This window comes from Ceratotherium simum, chromosome 14 (genome assembly GCF_057802395.1).
Source record: "Ceratotherium simum simum isolate JZ-2026a chromosome 14, ASM5780239v1, whole genome shotgun sequence".
NCBI lineage: Eukaryota > Metazoa > Chordata > Mammalia > Perissodactyla > Rhinocerotidae > Ceratotherium > Ceratotherium simum.
In genome coordinates this window covers 64,752,692-64,775,696 of record NC_141913.1, presented here as the reverse complement: position 1 = coordinate 64,775,696, position 23,005 = coordinate 64,752,692, and the positions used below count along the sequence as shown (strand labels likewise).

Here is a 23,005-nt window from a genome sequence, read left to right as displayed (position 1 = left end):
TGATATAGGCCCTTCTCGAATTTTTGTTAGTTTCATTGCCTTCAATAAGGCAGATCTTTTAACAGCTTCCATCACTTTGTTCTTGTTCTTCAAGATTGTAGCTATGGTGGAATGGGACATGCCTGACTGGCGAGCAATACCCATCACTGATTTTCCACCTTTGTAGTCCTTAATCACTTTTAATTTTGTTTCCAGGTCAATCACTCGACGTGGCCTCTTACTGGCAACATTAGCAGTGGCTTTTGTACGCTTAGGGGCCATGATGAACAAAACAACATAAGATTAAATCAAGCACAAGAGAAATGATGCAATCAAGAGTCGAGGTAAACACGAGGTATACGAGGCTGCTGCTGTAACATGGCACACTGTTTTACAGTGAACTTTTTTGTAAGTAATAGTACATTCTAACATAATGTTAAAAGTACAGTACAGTAAATACATAAAGCAGTAACACAGTCGTTTATTACTATCAGTATTATGGTACTGTACATTAATTGTACGTGCCATACTTGTACACGATTGACAGTGCAGGTTTGTTTACTCCAGCATCACCACAAAAGTGAGTAATGCATTGCACTACAACGTTACAACATCACTAGGTGACAGGAATTCTTCAGTTCTATTATAATGTTACGGGACCACCATCGTATACGTGGTCTGTCAGTGAAAAAAACGTTATGCGGTGCGTGACTGTACTTAATGTCATGTCATTTCTTTTTACTCAGAATAGTTAAAACTCAAAGGCCCTTCTTACATCAGTGGGATCTTATAATCAAGGACAAATAATAGTTTCACTATATCACTTTATCAACTTTATATGCAGAAAACTCTCAAAGCTTCAATAATCCTATATTACAAAACATTTAACGTTTTCTACTCCCTTGAATGTTTACACTACACCTCCTCCCCACTCTTCATGAGCAACCCCAAAACATGTGATGTTCCTCAGAACTAAACTGACACTTAGCCCCAACTTTTGAGGAAACATGAAAATCAAAAACAAATACATACCACTTTCTTTCCAGAAGGTTCCCAGAGAGAAATATCTCCCCATGATGTGTTAAAAAAGTACTTCTCTCCTGGATCAAAGCCTTTAAGGTCCTTTTAAAAAGGGAGAAAAAAAAGAGAGATCATTATGCAATTTCAGAAGATAAATACTGAATTAGAACCTCATGGGGCACCTAAGAAATCTACATACATGGGAAATGGGAAATGAAATGCAGCCCATGAGCAAACTGTGACATAGTACCCATTAAGTATGAGGACTGAGGAAAAGGTTGAAGTGATCCCAGTTAAAATTATAGTTTTATAAGAAATAAATTGATGAGATTTCCCACAAATAATTTCTAAAAGAGACAATGCATGAGCAAACATGGTTTTCCCTCTGTGGTGAGCACTCTGGAGGATTTCAGGGTGGTGGGAGTATGAAGTGGGAGCTCCAAGTGTGTGCATAGCCAAGGACGCCAGAGTCAGCCACAGGGAGCACAATTTAGACACGAGTGTGACTAACACACAGGGAGGGATGAGAAGACACAGGATGGAGACACTGAGACCTAACTACCAGATGCAATGGGGTCCAGACTGAATCCTGGTCCAAACAAACCAAATACACAAAATACTTGGGGGAAAACGGGAGAAATCTGAATGTGGACTGGGTATTACTAGATAAGACAAGCATTTAATATCACAGAAAGAAGAAGGTAACTGAAAAAAGCAAGTAATAAAAAAGCATAATCAATATGAACTCACTGTGGTAAAGACTACACACAAATATTTGTATTTACACACACACAAAGTTAAACAATAAGATGTTAACCTCTGAACGCAGAAATGTGGCATTTTAAATTTTATTTTCTAAAGAAGTGATTACCTGTATTTTCTTTCACAGTTTATACTATTTTAACAATTAAAGGTTATTTTAATATAAAAAAATTAGTTAAGCCAGAGAATGATAGCTAATATAACAACTGCCTTCAAATATACCTGTGCTAATACACTACTTACCAAGTCAATTCAGAACTAGAGAAAAGTGCAAATTATTACAAGGATTTAAATTGGAAATAACAAAATATTGTGAGATTTATAACACATACAGAAGCAAATGTATGAGAACAACAGCACAAAGGCTGGAAAGGGAAATAAAAGCACACTGCTGTAAGGTTCTTATACTATATGTGAAGCAGTACTATATTAGAAAGGTAGACAAAAACATACAGCTAATAAGCCAATAATGGAGATAAAAGGGAATCAAAAATATTCAATCCAAAAGAAAGAAGAAAAAAACTAAAAAAGAAACCAAGAACAGATGAGACAAGTAAAAACAAACAGTGAGATGGGAGATTTAAACCCAACCATATCAATAATCACATTAAATAACAGAGGTTGGTAAACTTTTTCTGCCAAGGGCCAAATAATAAACATTTAGGCTTTGCCAGCTGTGCCGTCTCTAGCATAACTACTCAGTCCACCCTAGTGCCCAAAAGCAGCCACAGACAGTATGTAAGCACTGGCGAGCAGGGCAGGGTTTCAATAAAGTCTATTTACAAAACAGCCAGGCTTGGCCCATGAGCCATAGTTTGCCTGCCCCTGGTCTAAATACTCAAATTAAGAGGCACAGACTGTCAGATTGGGTAAAAAAACAAGATCCAGTTATATGGACTGAACACCTCAACCAACTTGACCTAACTGACATTTACAGAACTCTCCACCAACAGCAAAACACACATTCTTTTCAAATACACAAGAAACATTTACCAAAACAGATCTTAAGCTGAGCTGTAAAATAAGTCTCAATAAATTTAAAAGGACTAAAATAGCTATAAAGTAGTCTCCAACCAAAGCAAAATTAAAAAGATATCTAGAAAATCCCCAAATTTTTAAATATTAAACAACACACTTCTAAATACTACATAATTAAAGAAGAAATCACAAGGGAAATTAGAAAATATTTTAAACTGAATGAAATGGAATCACAATAAATCAAATTTATAGGATGCAGCTAGAGCAAAGCTTAAAGGGAAATTTATGGCATTAAATATTTAGAAAACAAAAAACTAAAAAATAATTTAAAAATCAATGATCTAAACCGCCACCTTAAGAAACCAAATACAAAAACTAAATAAATGAAGTCTAAACAGAAAAAAGGAAAACATAAAGAGCAAAAATAAAATAGAAAACAGACAACAGAGAAAAATCAATGCAACCAAAACCTGTTTCTTTGAAAAGTTCAATAAAATTGATAAACCTCCATTCAGACCGTACAGGAAAAAAAGAGAAGACACAAAATATCAATATCAAAATGAGAGACGGGGTATTACTACGGCTCCTGCAGATAAGGAAATAATACGAACAACTTTATGCCAATAAATTTGACAACTTAAGTTGAAATGGACAAATTCCTTATAAGAAGACAAACTACCAAAGCGCTCTCAAGAAAAATTAGATAACCTGATAGCCTGATATTTAGTAAATAAACTGAATTTATGGCTAAAAACTTTCCCACAAAAAAAACTCCCACTCTGGACGGCTTCATTGGGAAGTCTACTAAACATTTACGGAAGAAATATTATCAATTCTACACAAACTCTTCCAGAAAAAAAGGGGAAGAAACAATTCCCAATTCATCCCATGAGGCCTGCATGACCCTGACACTAAAACTAGACATAGTTCCCACAAAAAATGAAAACTACAGACCGTATCCCTCATGAAGACAGATGCAAAAATCCTTAACAAAAAGTTTGCAAATCGATCTGACATATAAAAAGGACCAAGGGATAGAGGCTGGTTTAAAAGTTTATTAAGGGGCCAGCCTGGTGGCACAGCGGTTAAGTGTGTGTGCTCTGCTCCAGCAGCCAGGGGTTCACCGGTTCGGTTCCCGGGCGCACATCGACGTTACCACTTGTCACGCCACGCTGTGGTGGTGTCCCATATAAAAAGGAGCAAAGATGGGCACAGATGTTAGCCCAGGGCCGATCTTCCTCAGCAAAAACAGGAGGATTGGCATCAGATGTTAGCTCAGGGCTGATCTTCCTCACCAAACAAAATAAAAATAAAAGTTTATTAAAAAAAAAAGAAAGAAAATCAAACAATTTTTTTTAGTCTAATATAGCTAAAAAAAGAAAGACAATTATCTTAATAGATGCAGAAAATCATTTGACAAAATTCAACATCCAGTCATAACTTCTGCTCTCAGCAAAGTAGAAATAAAGACCTTCCTCAACCTGAAAAAGGGGTCTACAAAACGCCGCAGCTCACCATCACACCATCTGGTCACATAAGGAACAACATTCTTACTGCTAGTCTAAGTTTTACTTCAAAATTTTTTAAAAAGCCACCACCACCAAGTGTTGGTAATGATGTGGAGCGACTGAAACCCTCACACTGCTGACAGGAGTGCAGAATCACATGGCTACTCTGGATAACGGTCGAGCCATTTTCCATAAAACTAAACAGACAACCTTATAATTCCACATCCAGGTATTTTTCCAAGAGAAATCAAAACAGATGTCCACAAAAATACTTTTCTAAGAATATTCATAAGAGCCTTATTCATAATAACCAAAAACTGAACGGCCCAGGTGTCCACCATCAGGAGAAGGCATCAACAAACTACTCTACTCATGTAATGGAGCCCTACTCACAACAAAAAGGACCAACCACACATGCGACAACATAGAAGAATCCTCCACAGGAGTGCACACTGTTTCACTTACACAAAGCTGGAGGACAGGCAAATCTAATTGAGAGTGGAAAATTCCACAATAGTGGTAGCCAGTGGTTGAGGGGTGGCCAGGATTGATGTAAAAGGGCTTGAGGAAACTTTCTGGAGTAATGGAACTGTTCTGTATCCTGATAGGGATTACATGAGCATATGCATGGCAAAAATCATCAGCTGAAGACACTTAAGGTGCTCCTCACAGCCCCTCCCCACAAAAAACTAAACAAATACTAAACTCTAGCTAATGACGTGTAAGTTGAAAGAGTTTAAGGGTAAAATGTACTGATGCCTGCAACTCTTTTTTTTTTTTCTGTGAGGAAGACTAACCCTGAGCTAACATCTGATGCCAATCCTCCTTTTTTTTTTTTTTTTTTTGCTGAGGAAGACTGGCCCTGGGCTAACATCCGTGCCCATCTTCCTCTACTTTATGTGGAACGCCACCACAGCATTGCTTGACAAGCGGTGTGTCAGCACGTGCCCGGAATCCAAACCTGCGAATCCCGGGCCACCGAAACAGAGCGCATGCACTTCACCGCTGCACCACCAGGCCAGCCCCAGCAACTTTCTTTGAAATGCATCAAAAAATAAGACAGAATGATAAGTGGAGATATGTATGTTAATTTGTAGAATTTAGGTGGTAGGTAGATGGGTTTTCACTGTACAATCCTGTCAACATTTCTGTAGGTTTAAATTTTTCATAAGAAAATACAGGAAAAGGAAGAAGGAAACAGTAATGTTGTATCACAGGAGACAGGAGAAGAGTTTAAAGGAAGGAGTGCTTTCTGTTGTCAGATGCAGCAAAAAAGAGCTAATAAGAAAAAAAATAAAAAACAATTATTAGGAAATAAATGGAAAGTATTAACAATATGTCAATATATTTTTGTAGATAAGATGTAGAAACATACGTTAATAAATTTTTAGAAATCTATTCATACATATATAGGTCCCTAAAGATTACTATAGGGGTGGGTTCAGGGCATCTGTTTTCTTTAAAGCTTTCCTGATTCAGCTGCTGCAACCTCAAATTTGTAAACATTGGTTTAGATGTCTCAATCTAATCTACGACGTGATGCACAGAAGTTAAGTGTAGGGGTACCTCGGAAATGGCAACTCTGAACAGGACAGCACAGAAAGGAACTAGATGCAGTGGAGCGAAGAACCACGAGTAAGAGTTGCCAAACTTCCTTGCCAAGGGCAGACTTTCCTGGGGGATTTTTTAAGGAGGCAGAAGAACAGTACCTCCAGGAAGAGCTTCAGAGTAGACAGAAGGCAAGAGGAGACTGATAAGAAAAAACATGTAACAAGGCAATTACCCTCAAGTTGATTAAAAAAGGCAAAAAAATGATCATGGATCCACATTTCTACTAGGCGGTCCACATTAATTCCCTTCTATCTCACCCTCCCTCAATAAATCTTATACTTATGAAACTCTAACCTAGGGACCTTCTTTTCTTAACCACCTTTTTTCCCCTACCACTTTAACATCAAAGATTTCTGGCCTCCATGTGATAGTATTTGTACCTCGAACAGCTATTAACTGAGAAAACACATAATGACAAAAGCTGCTAGGAACAGTAATACTTTTAAGTAAATTTGGATATTATTAATCACATTAGTATCTCTGAACATTTGAAATATAACAGTAATTTAACGGGAGAGATTACTTATTCAATTCTCATACAATGCTTCATTTACCTATGAATTTTCAGACCACCAGAGAAACTGTAATAATTCCCCAATAATATCATGATTCGTCAAGGGTCCACAGCATGTATCAGAAATCTCTACTCTAGGCAACACACACCATACACAGAAAGAACATCCAATGTCTCTCCCACTCTCCCATGACCACCGTTGTGTTCTTTTTAATCAAGCGGCCCAGTACAGCACTGGTTTCCTCTACATGTCAATGAGTGAAACTGAGCAATTATTCAAGGGATGGGCCCCCCTACCTGGGCTGACCGAGCACCAAAAAGGAGGGTCAGGACTGATCCAGGCTGTGGGTCCCGGACACTCAGATATGCCAAACACTCTGACACTAGTTCTGAAAAGAAACTTCCTGTCAGATTTTATATGGGGAAATCTGAGTAAAATAATGAATGTAATCGAAAACATACTAAAGGGAAATGCAGTAGAAAATTTCCCATGACCACTTTATTCCATTAAAATATAATTCAGTGGAAGCTCACGTGCTCTAATTCTCAGTTTCCTGGTGTTCAAAACTGATTCAACGGTAAGAATTTAGAGAAAGAGGTCTCAAACCCTTTTTGAAAATTAAAATTAAAATGACCTGGGAACTGAGCAAAGATCAATACAATAGAGAGAATCAAAGAAACCAAAAGTTGTTTCTCTGAAAAGATCAACAAAATTCACAAAGTTTAGCTAGACTGACAGAAAAAAGAGAGAAGATAAAAATAAAATCAGAAATGAAGGGACATTACAACTGACCTTACAGAAATAAAAAGATTAGAAGAGAATGCTATCAATAATTGTACACTAACAAAATAAACTAAATGAAATGGACAAATTCCTAGAAACAAATTACCTAAACTGATCCAAGAAGAAACAGAAAATTTCAACAGACCTATAATAAGTAGAGACTGAAATAGTAATCAAAAATTTCAAAACAAAAGAAAAGCCCAGGACCAGGGGGCTTCATTGGTGAATTCTACCAAACATTTAAAGCACAATTAACACCAATTCTTCCCAAACTCTTCCCCCAAAAACAGAAGAGGAGGGGCCAGCCCCATGGCATAGTGCTGAACTTGGGTGCATTGCACTCCAGCGGCCTGGGTTCACAGGTTTTGATCCTGGGCACAGACCTACACTGCTTGTCAGCCACGCTGTGGCGGCGACCCACATACAAAGTAGAGGAAGATCAGCACAGATGTCAGCTCAGGGCTAATCTCCCTCAGCAAAAAAAAAAAAAAAAAAAGAAGAGGAGGAGGTAACACTTCCTAACTCATTCTATGTGGCCAGCATTACCCTGATACTAAAGCCAAATAAAGACATCACAAGAAAATCACAGACAAATATTTCTTATGAATAAAGAAGAAAAAACTTCAACAAAATACTAGGAAAAAAACCCCTACAGCATATTAAAAAGATTATACACCATGACCAAGTGGGATTTATACCAGGAATGCAAGCAAAGTTCAGCATGAGAAAATATCTCAGTGTAATACTCACAGTAACAGAACAAAGGGAGAAACCACATGATCATTTCAATTGACAGAGAAGGCCTGTGACAAAATCCAACACTCTTTCATGAGTTATTTCTGGACTCTCAATTCTACTCCGTTGGTCTGTATGTCCATCTTTATGGTAGCACTACACTGTTTTGATTATTATGGTTTTGTAGTAAGTTTTGAAATCAGGAGGTGTGAGCCCTACAACTTTGTTCCTTATTTTTCCCCAATATCGTTTTGGCTATTTGGGGCCCCATACAACTCCATATGAATTTGAGGAAATAAACGCAAACATCTATAGCCAATTGATTTTTGACAAGGATGCGAAGTCCATTCAATGAAAAAAACAGTCTCTTCAACAAATGGTGCTGGGACAACTGAATTTCCACAGGGAAAAGAATGAAGTTGGACTCCTACCACACACCATATACAAAACTAATTCAAAATGGATCAACGATCTAAACAAAAAGAGCTACAACCATAAAACTCTCAGAAGAAAACATAGGAGAAAATCTTCATGACTTGGATTTGGCAATGGATTCTTAGATATGACATAAAAAGCACCAGCAACAACAACAAAAATAGATAAATTGGACTTCATCAAAATTTAAAACTTTTGCGCATTCAAAGATATTATCAAGAAAGTAAAAAGAAACCTACAGAATGGGAGAAAATGTCTGTAAATCATATCTAATAAGGGTTTAATATCCAGAATATACAAAGAACTCCAACTTAACAACAAAAAGACAAACAATCCAATTAAAAAATGGGCAAAGGATTTGAATAGAAATTTCCAAAGAAGATATACAATTGGCCAACAAGCACATGAAAAGATACTCAACATCATTAGCCACTAGGATGGAAAGGGAGGGAGGGAGAGAAGGAGGGAGAAGGAAAGAGACAGGGAGGGAAAGAGAGACAGAGAAGAAGGATAACAACAAGTGTTGGCAACGATGTGGATAAAGTGGAACTCTCATACATTGCCAGTAGGAATGTAAAAAGGTGCAGCCACTGTGGAAACAGTTTGGTGGTTCCCCAAAAGCTAAACATAATATTATCATGTGACCTAGCAATTCTACTCCTAGGTACCCCAAAAAATTGAAAACACAGACTCAAACAGATACTTGTAAGCCAACGTTCACTGCAGCATTATTCACAACAGCTGAAAGATGGAATCAACCCAAATGTCTAACAGAGGAACTGATAAATAAAATGTGGTATATTCAGACAATGGAATATTATTTAGCCATAAAAAGGAACATTTTGATACATGCTACAACAAAGATCAACCTTGAAAACATTAAGCTAAATGAAATAAGCCAGACACACAACGGACACAAAAGGCCCAATATTGTATGATTCCACTTGTATGAAATATCTATAATAGGCAAATCCATAGAGAGAGAAGTAAATTAGAGGTTACCAGGGACTGTGGTGAGGGGGATGGGGAGTTATTACTTAATGGCTACATAGTTTCTATTTGAGGTGATGAAAAATTTTGGAACCAGGACTGATAGTTGCAAACCAGTGTGAATGTAATTAATGCTACTGAATTGTACACTTAAAAATAGTTAAAATGGCAAATTTTATGTTATGTATATTTTACTCTAACAAAAAAATTTTAAATATACTTGGAAGATTTAAAAGAAAAAAAGAATGCAAAATACTTCATTACTTATTTTAAATTGATTACATACTGAAATAGTATTTTGAGTATATAAGGTTAAATAAACTAAATTATTAAATTTAAAAAAAAAAGACCTGGGAAGGTCTTAAAAAATACCAGTGAGAGCTGACTCCATGGTCATGGGACCAATGCAGTTGCACAGGTCCCTGTGCTGAGAAAGGCCAGTGCTGGGGCTTAATGCTCTGTTGTCACCAACTTGAAATTGTTAATAATGTCATCTCTGAATCTGTTTTATAAAAGTCAAGTCTGATAGGACAATGGCGCACGTATCAGGGGCTTGGAGCTTCAGCTCATGAGGGTCCTACCTCCAGTATTCCCTGGACAGATCCTGTCTCTGCTCTCCATCCCCGCCACCTCACCACCCCGACCTCCCCCTCTGAGCCCGCACCCTGAAACTACTCCCAGACTCACGTCCACAACCTAGGGCAGTAACCAAGCTGTCAAGAGCTCCACATTCCATCGTCCCCACCAGGGGAAGCCTGGCACAGACAAGGGGAGAGGAGGGGAGAGGAGGCAAGGTGGCAACCAATCCTGTCCTGGGCTGGCAGCACCAAGGTGTTTGGCAGGCAAACCCACCCTGGATCCAGGTACCATGAACATCCTGGCACAGAGGTTACAATCCCTTGGGAGTCACCCATCTGCTGGGGGTTGGGACAGGGTGTCTGTGGGGCCTGCCCAGGGCGACACGTTTTCATTCTGCACAGTACCCTGCAAATTATGTAGCAAGCCCTTAATTTAACCGATCAAATACTAAATTTTTAAAAAACTCCTCAAGAGACTCTAATGAGTAGCTAGGTTTAGACCTACTTTTAGAAAAGGAGATAAGGTTCTTGGAAGAGTCTATCTTCCCTAAGGTTCACTTTTCTCAGTCAGGCTTTTGACAAGAACTGTATAGCCTTCGATTTGAGGGCCTAACTCTTGGGAGGAGTAAAGCCATATATGCTTTGGAAATCAGAGAAGGCAGAGTGATATCTCATTGTGAAATCTGAAATGCTGGGAAGTGGAAAGGACCATGGACAGGTGTTCACTTGGCTCCTTTTATTTCCAGGGCTGCCCCTCTATAAGCCCCCAAGAGAATTCCAACAAATTCCCTTTTTAAGCTGGTCAGTGTTGGTTTCTGTTGCTTGAAACCAATAAACTCTAAACATTATCATGGATTAAGAATAAATGCATGTGACATGGAAAAAAGTTCTTTTTTTTTTTTTGGTGAGGAAGATCAGCCCTGAGCTAACATCTATTGCCAATCCTCCTCCTTGTTTCTCCCCAAAGCCCCAGTAGATAGCTGTATGTCATAGTTGCACATCCTTCTAGTTGCTGTATGTGGGACGCGGACTCAGCACAGCTGGAGAAGCGGTGCGTCGGTGCGCCCGGGATCCAAACCCGGGCCGCCAGTAGCGGAGCGTGCGCACTTAACCACTAAGCCACGGGGCCGGCCCATGGAAAAAAGTTCTTAATGTGAGATTCAGTGAAAACGCAAAACGAAGCTAGTACAGTATCATATATCTGGTCATGGCCCATTCAAAGAAAATCTAGAAAGATATATAACAATGTTAACAATGGATATTTTGGGGTAACAGTTTACAAGTGAGTCCTATTTTCTTCTCTACATTTCTGTGTATGCTTCTAATTTTTCTACAGTGAACTTTTACATTATTTGAATTTTTAAAAATTTCGTAAAATATAGGACCAACTACAAATTAATAAAAACAAAAATTCTCCCCCAGAAGAATTAGTTATATTTAACCCAATAGTCAATGTAACTACTTAACAGTTGTAAACCATTCAAATCTTTTAATTTTCCCTTGTGCAGTATGTATGTATCTGTGTCAGGATAGTATTAGGAAGAAAAAGTAAACAGAACAAATTCAGATGAGCAAACACATTCTTAGGCCGACTAAGGAAGCAAAAGTTAGTGAGGAACATTCAGTTCTACAGAATGTCAAAAACAAAGGACTCCAGGATGAAAATTTTTAGTCAATTTGTTACTGACATTTTATTACGTTTTATTTGCTTTGTTAAAACAAAGCCAATTTTCTAAGAGAATACCGTTTAAAAACTGAATTCAGATTAAAGGAGACTAAAGAGACGTGACAACCAAAGGCAATACCTGACCCTAGACCGGGTCCATTACCGATGGAGAAAAACGCTATAAATGATCAAACAAAAATATCCCATCAACATAAAATTTAAACTTGATAACCATCCTGTGACAATATAAGAAACTATCTTATTCTTTTTTTTTTTTGTGAGGAAGATCAGCTCTGAGCTAACATCCATGCCAATCCTCCTCTTTTTGCTGAGGAAGACTGGCCCTGGCCTAACATCTGTGCCCATCTTCCTCCTCTTTATATGGGATGCCGCCACAGCATGGCCTGACAACAGGTGGGTTGGTGTGTGCCCGGGGTTCCGAACTCAGGCCGCCAGCAGCAGAGCGCACGCACTTAACCGCTACACCACGGGGCCAGCCCCAGAAACTATCTTATTCTTAGGAAACACACACAACGTATTTAGGTACTAAAAGTCATGAGATATGCACCTTACTCTCAAGGGTTCAGGGAAAAACAACACACACAGCACAGGGAAGAATATGCAACTTTTAAAGCGAAGGGGATCCAGTGTTGATAACTGCTAAATCTGGATGAAGGGTAATGAGTCTTCCTTGTACTATTTTTATTCTGGTAACTCTTCTGTAAGTTTGAATTATTATTTCCAAATAGAACAATTTTTTTAAAAAACACCTAATTCACTCAGCCTGGTCTGAGGGGGTTATCAACTGGGTTGTGGTTCTAAATTCCATGTTCCTGGAATACCCTTTCTAATTCCTTCCACTTGGAAAATCCTACCCACTCTTTACAAACAAACAACAGTTCCAATCTCGTCTTCTCCATAAAGGCTACACTAGCTTCCAGCTGGAAAAGCTCTTCCTGCCTGTCTCTTCCTATCATTGTTTCAAGTCTGTCTCTCAACTCCAGCTAGACTGTTGTCTCGCAAATAGAGGTAAGCATCCTGACTAACTCTGCATTTCTTCACTGTAATGATAAGGACACTGAGGCCCAAAGATTAACTATCTGCCCAAAGTCACACCATTAGCTAATAGCCAGGATTAAAATAAAAGGATGATCCAAGAACATTCTCAGTCTGTTTACTGAAGGATACCACTCTACCTTCAGGGTTCATCTTTTGAGCCTTCCCCACGTGCCAGGCACCATTCTAGGAGCTTGCCATATATTATCATTTGAAATGCTGTCAGTCTATACACATACACTTGTTTTCTTAGCTAGTTATTTTTACATTCTCTGCAAATATTACTTATATACACATACTCATCTATTATTAATGGACTATGTGTCTACTATTTACCTTCTCAATCTTGTCTCCAAATAATTACCCTGCTTTCTCCCTCATGCATAAGATCATTTATAGACAGAGCTGCAAAGAACTCAGAGTTCTCTTATTTGAAGACTATTCCTCAGCAAGAGTGTCTACCTAACAGCTCCCACTTCAGCCTCTCCCCTGTCCTTTTACTTCCAAATGGACTTTCAGTCACAGTCAAAGTATTTCTCACTTGGGATTTGCTTTCATTCATTCATTTAAAAAATATTTCTTAAAAATATAGCTATATTTGTTAAGCATCTATCTACGACAATTCTGATCATAGGTAATAGACTGGATAACAAAACCATGAGGTCCTTGCCTTCTACATTCACCGGGGGGAGACAGACAAGCCAACAACGCCAGGCACGAGCAGCCAGAGAGCAGAGAACACAGCGGGAAAGGGCCGCATTTTAGAGGGAACATCTCTTTGGGGTGGTAATTTTAAGCAGAGAACTATCTGGGATCCTTCAGAATCCGATATTTGTCTACTAGAGCAAAAATCAATTCTGATCATTAATGAGAATCCTGGTAATTATTAGTCTTTCAGTATCAGACTGCCTTTTTATAAATAAAATCAATCAGATTGAAAGTCTGAGATCTGAAAATTAAGAATCTGAACTCTTCCCAGGCCAATAATACTTTGAATCAAATTCTTCACAAGTTTACAAAATTCAAAGCAGATACAGTCCCTATTTTGATAGTTCTGAATAAAACATACATAGCATTATCAATGGCTATAATGATACACAGCAAGCATTCTTTAACAATTTTTACTTCTTTCCTATATGTGCCAGTCATATATTCTCAAGTTATAAGACAGGATAAAATTATATGAGAACACAACTTATCAATAAATGTGACTGTGACCTTAATTTTTAAACTTTTGTAAGACTGTATGCATTAAATTCATAAATCAGAAAAGAAAATAAAACCCTATCATATCATGTATGCATCCTCATTTGCTGATTACTCTAACAATACTGGGAAATTAAGTTAGGGTTTTCTTTTGCTAAAATAATAAGTAATTCAACACATTCCCCCTCAAAGGTCAAAAATGAATGCATTTTATAACTAACGACTATAAAAAGCCCCTCCTAAAAGTAACTTTAAAAACTTGAACAGCTTAAAGTAGCCCATTTTCAGTCAGAAAGACATAAATAAGAACTAATGATGCTCTCATGCACTCATTGGAAGTATTAGCAATTTCCTTCTTGACGTATCTTACCCATTCTTCAAAAACTCCCAGTTCAGACCTCACCTCCATAAAGCCAACACTGCATCCCCACTCTTACTGCTTCTCCTAAAAGGTTACTCATGTCCTCTTACCTTCAGCAACTCCTTGCAGCTGTCAAGCCCAATATCCACAAGAATGCCTTTCACCTTTTTCCGTACCTTCCTGATGTTGTCAAGATTCTCCACAGGAATTTGAAACATTTTTGAAGTTTTCCTTAAAAGGGAAGAAAACAAAACTGTAATAAGTATGTATATAGATATACAGATATACATTTCGTTTTTAACAGGGTTGGTAAAACACTAAGAGTAAAGTAAACTTTCAACAAATTATGCTGGGACAACTAGACAGCCATATGCAAAAGAACAAACTTGGACTCCTTCCTTACATCACAGACAAAAATTAACTCAAAATGGATCATATACCTCTATGTAAGAGCTAAAACTTTAAAACTCTTAGAAGAAAACACAGGCATAGATCTTCATGACCTTGGATTTGGCAATAGATTCCTAGATATAACACCAAAAAGCACCAACCACAAAAGAAAAAATAGATAAGCTGGACTGCATCAAAATTAAAAATTTTTGTGCTTCAAAGGAAACTATCAAAAAAAAAAAAGAAAAGAGAATCCACAAAATGGGAGAAAATATTTGCAAATCATATTTCTGATAAGGAACTTATATCCAGAATATATTAAAAACTCTTATAACTCAATAATTAAAAGACATCCCAACTTAAAAACGGGCAAAGGAACTGACTAGACACTTCTCCAAAGACAAAAGACAAATGGCCATTAAGCACATGAAAAGATGCTAAACATCAGCTATGGGGAAATCCAAATCAAAACCACAATGAGACACTATTTTACATCTACTAGGATGGCTATAGTTTTTAAAAAAGAAAAGAACAAGTGTTAGCAAGGATGGGAAGAAATTACATCTCTCATACATTGCTAGTAGTAATGTAAAATGGTGCAGCCAGTTTGGAAAACACTCTGGCAGTTCCTCAAAAGACTAAATATATAGGTACATATAAATCAGCAATTCCACCCAAGAGAAGTCAAAAACATGCATTCAAACAAAAACTTGTACAAGAATGTTCATAGCAGCACTATTCTTAACAGCCAAAAGTGGAAACAACCCAAATGTCCATCAACTGATGAACGGATAAATAAAATGTGGTATATCCATACAATGGAATATTATTTGGCCATAAAAAGAAATGAAGTACTGTCACATGCTACAACATGGATGACCCCTGGGGAACGCTATGCTAAGTAAAAGAAGCCAGACACAAAACAGCACACACTGTCTGATTCCATTATATGAAGTGTCCAGAGCAGACAAATCTATAGAGACAGAAAGCAGAGCTGAGGTCTGGCTGCCTAGAGCTGAGGAGGATTGGAAGGAGATGGCAAGGGGGAACAGGGTTTGTTTTTTTTTTTTGGAATAATGACAATGTTCTAAAATCGACTGTGGTGATGTATGCACAACTCTGTGAATATACTAAAAGCCACTGAATTGTACACTTTGAATAGCTGAATTGTATGGTATATAAATTACATCTCAATAAAGCTGTTTTTAAAATATCTGAAAAGGCATAACATTAAAATAAAACCTGTGGTACTTGACCAAAATAGGAGGTACAGGTGTGACCTTATTGTTTTTAATATTCACATAGATAAAAAATAAACATAGTTGTAAAAGTGTGTGTGTATATTCCATAGCTCTGTCCACTGAAAGAGCCTGGAAGCAGTTGCACATCCCAGCAGCAATGTGCACTCCTAGGGCCCAAATCTCACTTTCCAAATACTACTTTCCATTAAAAGGAACCAGGGCTCCTTGAAAAAATGGCTGATTCTACAGCTGGAACATGGAAAAGACAAGATGAGCCTAGAACGTCTTGTGCCAGAAAATAAGGAAGTTGCTCAAAGAATGATAAGACATGTCAAAAGAACTCAAAAGAATCCAGCTTGAAGAAGTTCCCAAAAGCCAAATGTGGGATAATTTGGGCATCTAATAAACAATGATAGTAACAGATTATACCCTGTGGCATTGAATTTTCCAAAGATAATGTAACAGTATCTCCCATCCCACATGCTCTTCTTAAAATATGACCTTGACACTCCTCCCAAAAAGTGGGGGCATCTATGCCCCAACTCCTTGAAACTAGGCAGAACTTTGTGGCTGCTTCAACAAAGTATGGCAGAAGTAATGCCATGTGACTTCCAAGGCTAAACCACAAAAACGCCACACACTTCTGCTTGCTCTCTGGGAACCATCAGGCTTAGAATCCAGAAACCATGTTGTGAGGAAGCTCAACTAGCCCACATGGAGGTGTTTCACGTTAACCACCAGTGAGTGAAGATGCCTCTGGAGCCCCTAGCTGTCAAGTCACTCCCAGCCTTTGAGTCTTCCCAGATAGCATAAAACAGAAACAAGCCATCTCCCACGCTTCTGCTTGAACTCCTGACCCAAAGAATTATTGAGCTTTCTTAATAAAATGTTTTATTCCATGAAGTTCTGAGGTGGTTTGGTATACAGCAATAGTAACTAAAATATAACCCACTAGAATATACACAAGATCATGGTGATATAAATAATTAAATAAATTGAAAGTCTGATGAGGAATGGGATATTTACATGGTTTCCAAGCACCTCCCCACAAAATACTTATTATTAACCAAGGGAAAAAGAGTAATTCACAGAAGTCTGGCAGACAAGTCCAAATTAAGAGACACTGTACACAATAACTAGCCTATAATATTCAGAAGTGTCCAGATATACAAGGTAGCACTATTCATAATAGCCAAAATGTGGAAGCAATCCAAATGTCCATCAAACGGTAAATGGATAAACAAAATGTGGTATATCCATACTATAGAATACTATTTGGCAATAAAAAGTAGGTACTGCTGCAAGCTACAGCATGAATGAATCCCAAAAACACTACACTAAGTGAAGGAAGCCAGATGCAAAGTCCTCTTATGGTCTGACTCCATTTATATGAAATGCTCAAAAAAGACAAATCTAGAGAGATGGAAGGGAGATTAGAAGTTAGCTGGGGATGGGAACAGCTAGTAATTGCAGACGGACAGGTTTTCTGGGGAGTGCTAGAAATTCTAATATTAGATTGTGGTGAAGGTTGTACAACTCTTTAAGTTTACTAAAAATCAATGAATTACACACTTTTAAAAAAAGATCATGGAAGGAAATACTAAGGAACTGTTCCAGATTGAAAGAGACTAAAGATAAGTGAATACAACATGCAGTTCTAACTAGATTCTTTTACTCTAAATGATATTGGAACAACTGACAAAACTTCAATGGCATCTGAGGATTCTATGGTAATAATCTATTGATTTCCTGATTTTGATGGTTGTGTTCTGGGTATGTAGAAGAATGTTCTTATTTGTAGGAAATAGACAATATTTGGCATAATGTGGCATCCTATTTGGCAACTTTCAAATGATTCAGGGGAAAAAGTTCTTTGCACTTGCAACTTTCTATAAATCTGCAACTCTTTCAAAAAAAGGTTTTTAATGTGCAAGCTATAAAAGCTAAAAACAAAGTCAGTCAAATTCAAGTTAAAGAAACACCAGGCAAACCATCAAAAGAATAACTTTCAAAGATTGATATATCCACTGGTAGTGAGAGTAAGTAGAAAAACTGTGATTTCTACGTGTTTAGAGGGCAATTTGGCAGCATCTCCCAAGATTTTAAACGACAATTTCTGTGAGTTGGCAATTCCACTTCTATGCTCCTGTAACCCCTCCTCCCCCAAGGATAAGCTTGGTGCCCCTCCTCAGAATTCTCAGAGTAACCAATTTATACTTCTGTCATTGCACTCATCTCACTGTGCTGCAATTACCTATTTATATATCTATTCCCCCTACTGGACTGAACTTCTTCAGGGCAGGAATCATGTCGTCTTTCCATGTCTGCGGCCAATCAAGGAACATAATACATAGCAAATGTTCCGAACAAGTGAACAAAACATATAAAACAGGGTAAGAATCCTAAAACATGTAAAAAGTGATATGGAGGTTCAAAATGGCAAGGCTATGGAGGTCTGGAGAGCTGGAGGCCAAGACCTTCCAGGTGAATACATCAGCATCAAAAAAATGACTGAGGGGCTGGCCTGGTGGGGTAGTAGTTAAGTTTGCGCTCTCCACTTCGGCGGCCCGGAGGGTTCGCAGGTTCGGATCCTAGGCGCACACCGATGCACCGCTTGTGAAGCCCTCCTGTGGTGGCATCCCACATATAAAGTACAGGAAGACGGGCAGGGATGTTAGCCCAGGGCCAGTTTTCCTCAGCAAAAAGAGGAGGATTAGCAACCGACGTCAGCTCAGTGCTAACCTTCCTCACAAAAAAAAAAAAAAAAAAAACTGAGGTAAGGAGGAAAAGTCTAAAGATATTTGGCAAAAGGTAAGTAAAACCAAAAAGGTTTTCACTTGAGAGGCAACACAGCACAATGGTCTCACAAGCAAGGATTCTGGAGCTGCACTGCCTGAGTTCAAATCAGCTCCACAATTTATTAGCCGTGTAATCTTTGGCAAATTACGTCATCCCTGGGCCTCAGTTGCCTGCCTGCAAAACAGAGAGAGTACAACCTACTCCATGAAGTATTGTGAAGATGAATGAGTTAACACAAGAAAAGCACTTAGAACAGAAGCACTGTGACTTTGCTATTAGCTGACTCCAAAAATCTAAATGAAATGCCGTAAATACTGGAATACAGGGCTTTTATTTTTGTGCCATACATGAAAGCAAGATTCAGGTCTGGGTTCAAACACAGGCAGATCCCCCCCAGACACACCGTCTTCAGCAGGTCATCAGCCTTCCAGTTTCCTCACACGTTAACACACCGCCCTAATAAATGTGACAGCCAAAGTGGAGGGCACAGCAGAATGCTGGGGACTCATCCCCTTCAAATGACTACAACCATAAATTCACCAATAGCATACTGCAAACCTGGGTTCAAATTAAAAAGGCGCCCCACAATCTCTTCTAAAAATTTTGCCACAACTCTGCCTTCATCCCCCATAATCAATCATCAATTCCTAACCCTAAATACAGCCCTCCTATTCCTACCACCTCAATCAGACAGCAGAACTTCTCTTCTCCCTCCTCCTGGCCATCCTCTAACCAGCACAGTTTCCTGCTACATACAGATCTCTCACTTCCATGCTTAAAGACCACTGGCTAGACAAAGTCCCAACTGCAACCTAAATATCCAAGTTCCTTCATAATATGGTCAACTCCCCAGTAACAGCTCTAAAGAAGTCACACATAGGTTACTTGACCCCCAACCCAACAGGAACGTGCACTTTTCACAGCGCCTAGTCCTACATGCGGTCCTCTCTCTCCCACAAATGCTCCCCACAGCCCCGACTCCCACCCAGACTCCAAGCCCTACTACTTATTTGATGAAACCGGTGTGGACCCTCTAACGGTCTTCGTGGCACTTGGCAACCTGCATTGTAAGTCAGCTTCCCGCCCCCCAGGAGATCCCTCAAGGTCTCAAGTGGCTGTGATGACCCATTGTATTCAATTATACCGAGTTTTAACAGCATTCAGGCAAGGCTCCCATTCAAATTCAAAGAAAATACTTAAAATATTTACTTATCATTCTGCAACTGTGCACTATTTGAACTAGCAGTTATAACTTTTGACATTCCAAAGCCCAAAGTTAGTAGAAATTTTGCAAACAGGATCTATGTCAACAGTCAGCAACAGCATATGAAAATTTAAAATTTTTATGTCAACGTCTGCAAATCAATCATCAACATCCACATCAAAAGCTCAGGGTGAAGAAACAGGGATTTGCTCTCAGCTGTTGGGCTGCTCTTCCCACAGTGCTTCCCTTCGGGGGAACCACCGCAGGGCAGAGCGAGGTGTGCAGGCGGCTCCGCGGAGGCTCCGGGGGGCCGGTGCGCCCCAGGGGCCCGGCCGGCCCCCTTCCCCCCTCTCGGCCCCTCCCCCTCCCCCCGGCCCCGCCTCACCCCGTGCCGTCCCCCCGTCGTCCCCATCTCCCGCCCCTGCCCCCCGTCCCCCCGTCCCCCCCCCAGCACCGCGGCGACCACCCGGCCCCAGAGACGCGGAGGGCGCGGGCGCCGACGGGCCGCGAACCCCCGCCGGGGGGCGTTGCGGGGCGCGCGGCAGCCGCGGGTGGGGGCGGGGCGGGGCGGGCCCGCCGGGACTCCGCGGGCCGGGCCGGCCGGGCCCGGGTCGTACCTACCGCTGGGCGCCCGGGGCGCCGCCGCCTCCCCCGCCGCCTCTCGCCGCCCGCCGGGCCCCGCCTGCCTCCGCCCCGCGCGGCGGGACCCCCGCCTCGGCGCGCCCGCCCCGCGCGACCCTGTCCCCTCCTCCCGGCACCGCCAGAAAGAGAAAATGGCGCTCGATTGGCCGCCGGAAGTGACGCGCGCCCTCATTTGCATGCCGGTGCAGCCAGCCAATGGGGGGACAGTGTGCATGGGACCCCCTGGGCACTGCCCCACAGGCCCCTTGAGGCCCCTGCCCAAAGCTGGACTGGAGGCTCTGGATGACAGTGGGGGTCCCCTGCTGCAGCCCCCTCCCCTGACTCCTCTCCTGCCACAGTGGACTGGCCTGCCAGCCTCCCACCAGCATCTGTGCAAACTCTCGCGAGAGGTTGAGTGGGTGGTGACGTCATTAAAGGGGTGGGGCGCTGGTGTCATCCGCCACGTGACCAATCACGTGGGCTCACCAGAGCTTTGACTTCATTTGCATGGAATGGGGGTGGAGCTAGTAGCAGCAGCAGGAATGGGTGGCCCCGCCCACATCTCAGAGCCAATAGGAAACCAGCAGTGAGGAGAATCCTGCCCTGCCATTGGAGAACAGAACTTGGACTATCAGAACTTTGATAAGTGTGCTCTTGATTGACACATCTTGGTGAATTGACTGGATAGGGTCTCTTGACTTCATAATTCCTTTCTAAGAAAACTAATGTCACACCTTTTCTTGAGAATTCTGATTTTCAAGTTTGACCTACTATATGTTGTGTAGAGAAAAGGTTAATTGCATACATTTGTAAAAACTCTTAAATGGCCTAAAAGTTCACTTTTACCCAGATCTTTTAAAAATTGTGAAGCAACAATATTCTATTTCTCAAAATGAGTGAAAACATGGAGAGGAGCGTTCAAAATGACTTTGGGTCTTCATCCATTGAGTCGAGTGCGCCCCAGTGGAAGAGAAAGACCACACCGTCCGCAAGGAGCTTGCAGTTTCATGCGAGGCCAGGTGTGTTACGCAAACACCTACTTTTATTTATGGGTCCCTGTCCTATGCCCGTTCCTTAAGGACTATTCCAGACCTTTCCCACTTCGCTGAAGCTCTTTGGGCAACACCTTCCCCTCCTCAACTTCCTTTTCAGCAGAAGACCATGTCTCCTCCCTCTTCCAGAACACCACGACCTTCAGACTTGTTCTCCCTCAACCGCGCAGCCTGACCTATCTGCTCAACAACCGTCCTGACCTTAGAGCTAGTTTCAGAGGATGTGTCTGCCTGTGTTCACAGCCAGTCTTTGGACCTTGTTTGCCCTGCCGCGTCCTGCCTGGCACCTCAGTGTCCATTCATCCCCTCTCCCATAATTTCAGCTTCTCTCTCTTTACTGGTACCTTCCGCTCAGTTTAGCCCAGTGGCTAAAAACATAACAGGCACTAAATAAACGTCTGAATTAATTTAAAATTTGTGTTCAATACTGGGCTGATGTTACTTGGCCACAGTTTGCTCTTTTTTCCCTACAGGAATACAAGTCATAATTGAAGGAGAGTTTGCTCTTTATATTTATTTATGAATTATGATTTAATTTGATAATTAATTGCAGCAGTAAATGAGTATGATATCCTTATATAGCTTCCTTTGAGAAATTATGGGTGTGGTGAAAAGTAAAATTAAAGCCTTCCAGTCCCCTTTAATCCAGACCAAGGCACCCCAATGACAGCTTTTATCCCATTTCTCCAAACAACATCTAGGCGCCCTTGACTCCTCATCTTCATGCTCTCTTGCCTCCACCCTCACCACTCTGCAGAAACACCTTGGTCACCAGTGACCTCCTAATTGTTGAACTCAAGAACAGAGTGTAGCTCTCATCTTTCGTTTGTAATCCCTCTCCCTTTCCTGAAGCCTTTCCCTCCCTGACAACTCGCAAACACACCCTTAATCTTCTCCAACTGCTCTGATTGTTCCTTACACCTTCATCAGCTTCCTTTCCTCAATCTATCCTTGAATGTTGGTCTCAAGACTTCTGCCCACTTTCATTCATCTTCAACACATATTTATTACCCATGTCCTGTGTGCCAGACACTGTACTAGGTATTGGAAATCCAAGCCTTTCATTTTATTACTCTACATATTCTCCCCTGTTAATCTCAACCACAGTTTCAGACTTCATTATTTCAATTCCAAATCAACAGATGCACTTCTTTCCTAAGTTTCTGTTTTATTTTTCTGGCTTTCAATTGGGCAGCTCCACTTGGGTGTCCCACAGGCCCCTCAGATTCAAAATATTCACAACTTTTGAGGAGCCCATCATCCCTCCTCAGCAGCATCTCCTACAGGAAGTGGTGTGCTTACCTAGCCTTCATTTTTCCCATCTCCAATTTTACATCCTAAATATTCCTCAACTCTGTTCCCTCACCTGCAGCCCAACTACCACTTCTGCATTCAGGTCATCTCCTGACTGGAACACCAACACAGGTGCTTCCCTTACCTCCAGCTTTGGCCCCTCAGGTACTTCTCCAGTCGGCCATCTTAGTGATCCAGCTAAAAGCAAATCTGACCCTGTCG

At 40.4% G+C, this 23,005-nt stretch overlaps 1 protein-coding gene across 1 annotated transcript in view; it reads right to left on the bottom strand.

Annotated features, from left to right (window-relative positions):
• ADNP2 (ADNP homeobox 2) overlaps positions 1–20,759 on the bottom strand; it is a 37,988-nt gene extending 17,229 nt beyond the window's left edge. Inside the window, exons 1-3 of the mRNA XM_087439394.1 lie at positions 20,439–20,759; positions 14,294–14,414; positions 1,012–1,101 (exon numbers count right to left, since the gene is read on the bottom strand). Coding sequence (XP_087295520.1) covers positions 1,012–1,101; positions 14,294–14,401 — 198 coding nt within the window. The 5' untranslated portion in view covers positions 14,402–14,414; positions 20,439–20,759. The remainder of the gene's footprint in view (positions 1–1,011; positions 1,102–14,293; positions 14,415–20,438) is intronic.
• Positions 20,760–23,005: the final 2,246 nt, after the last annotated feature.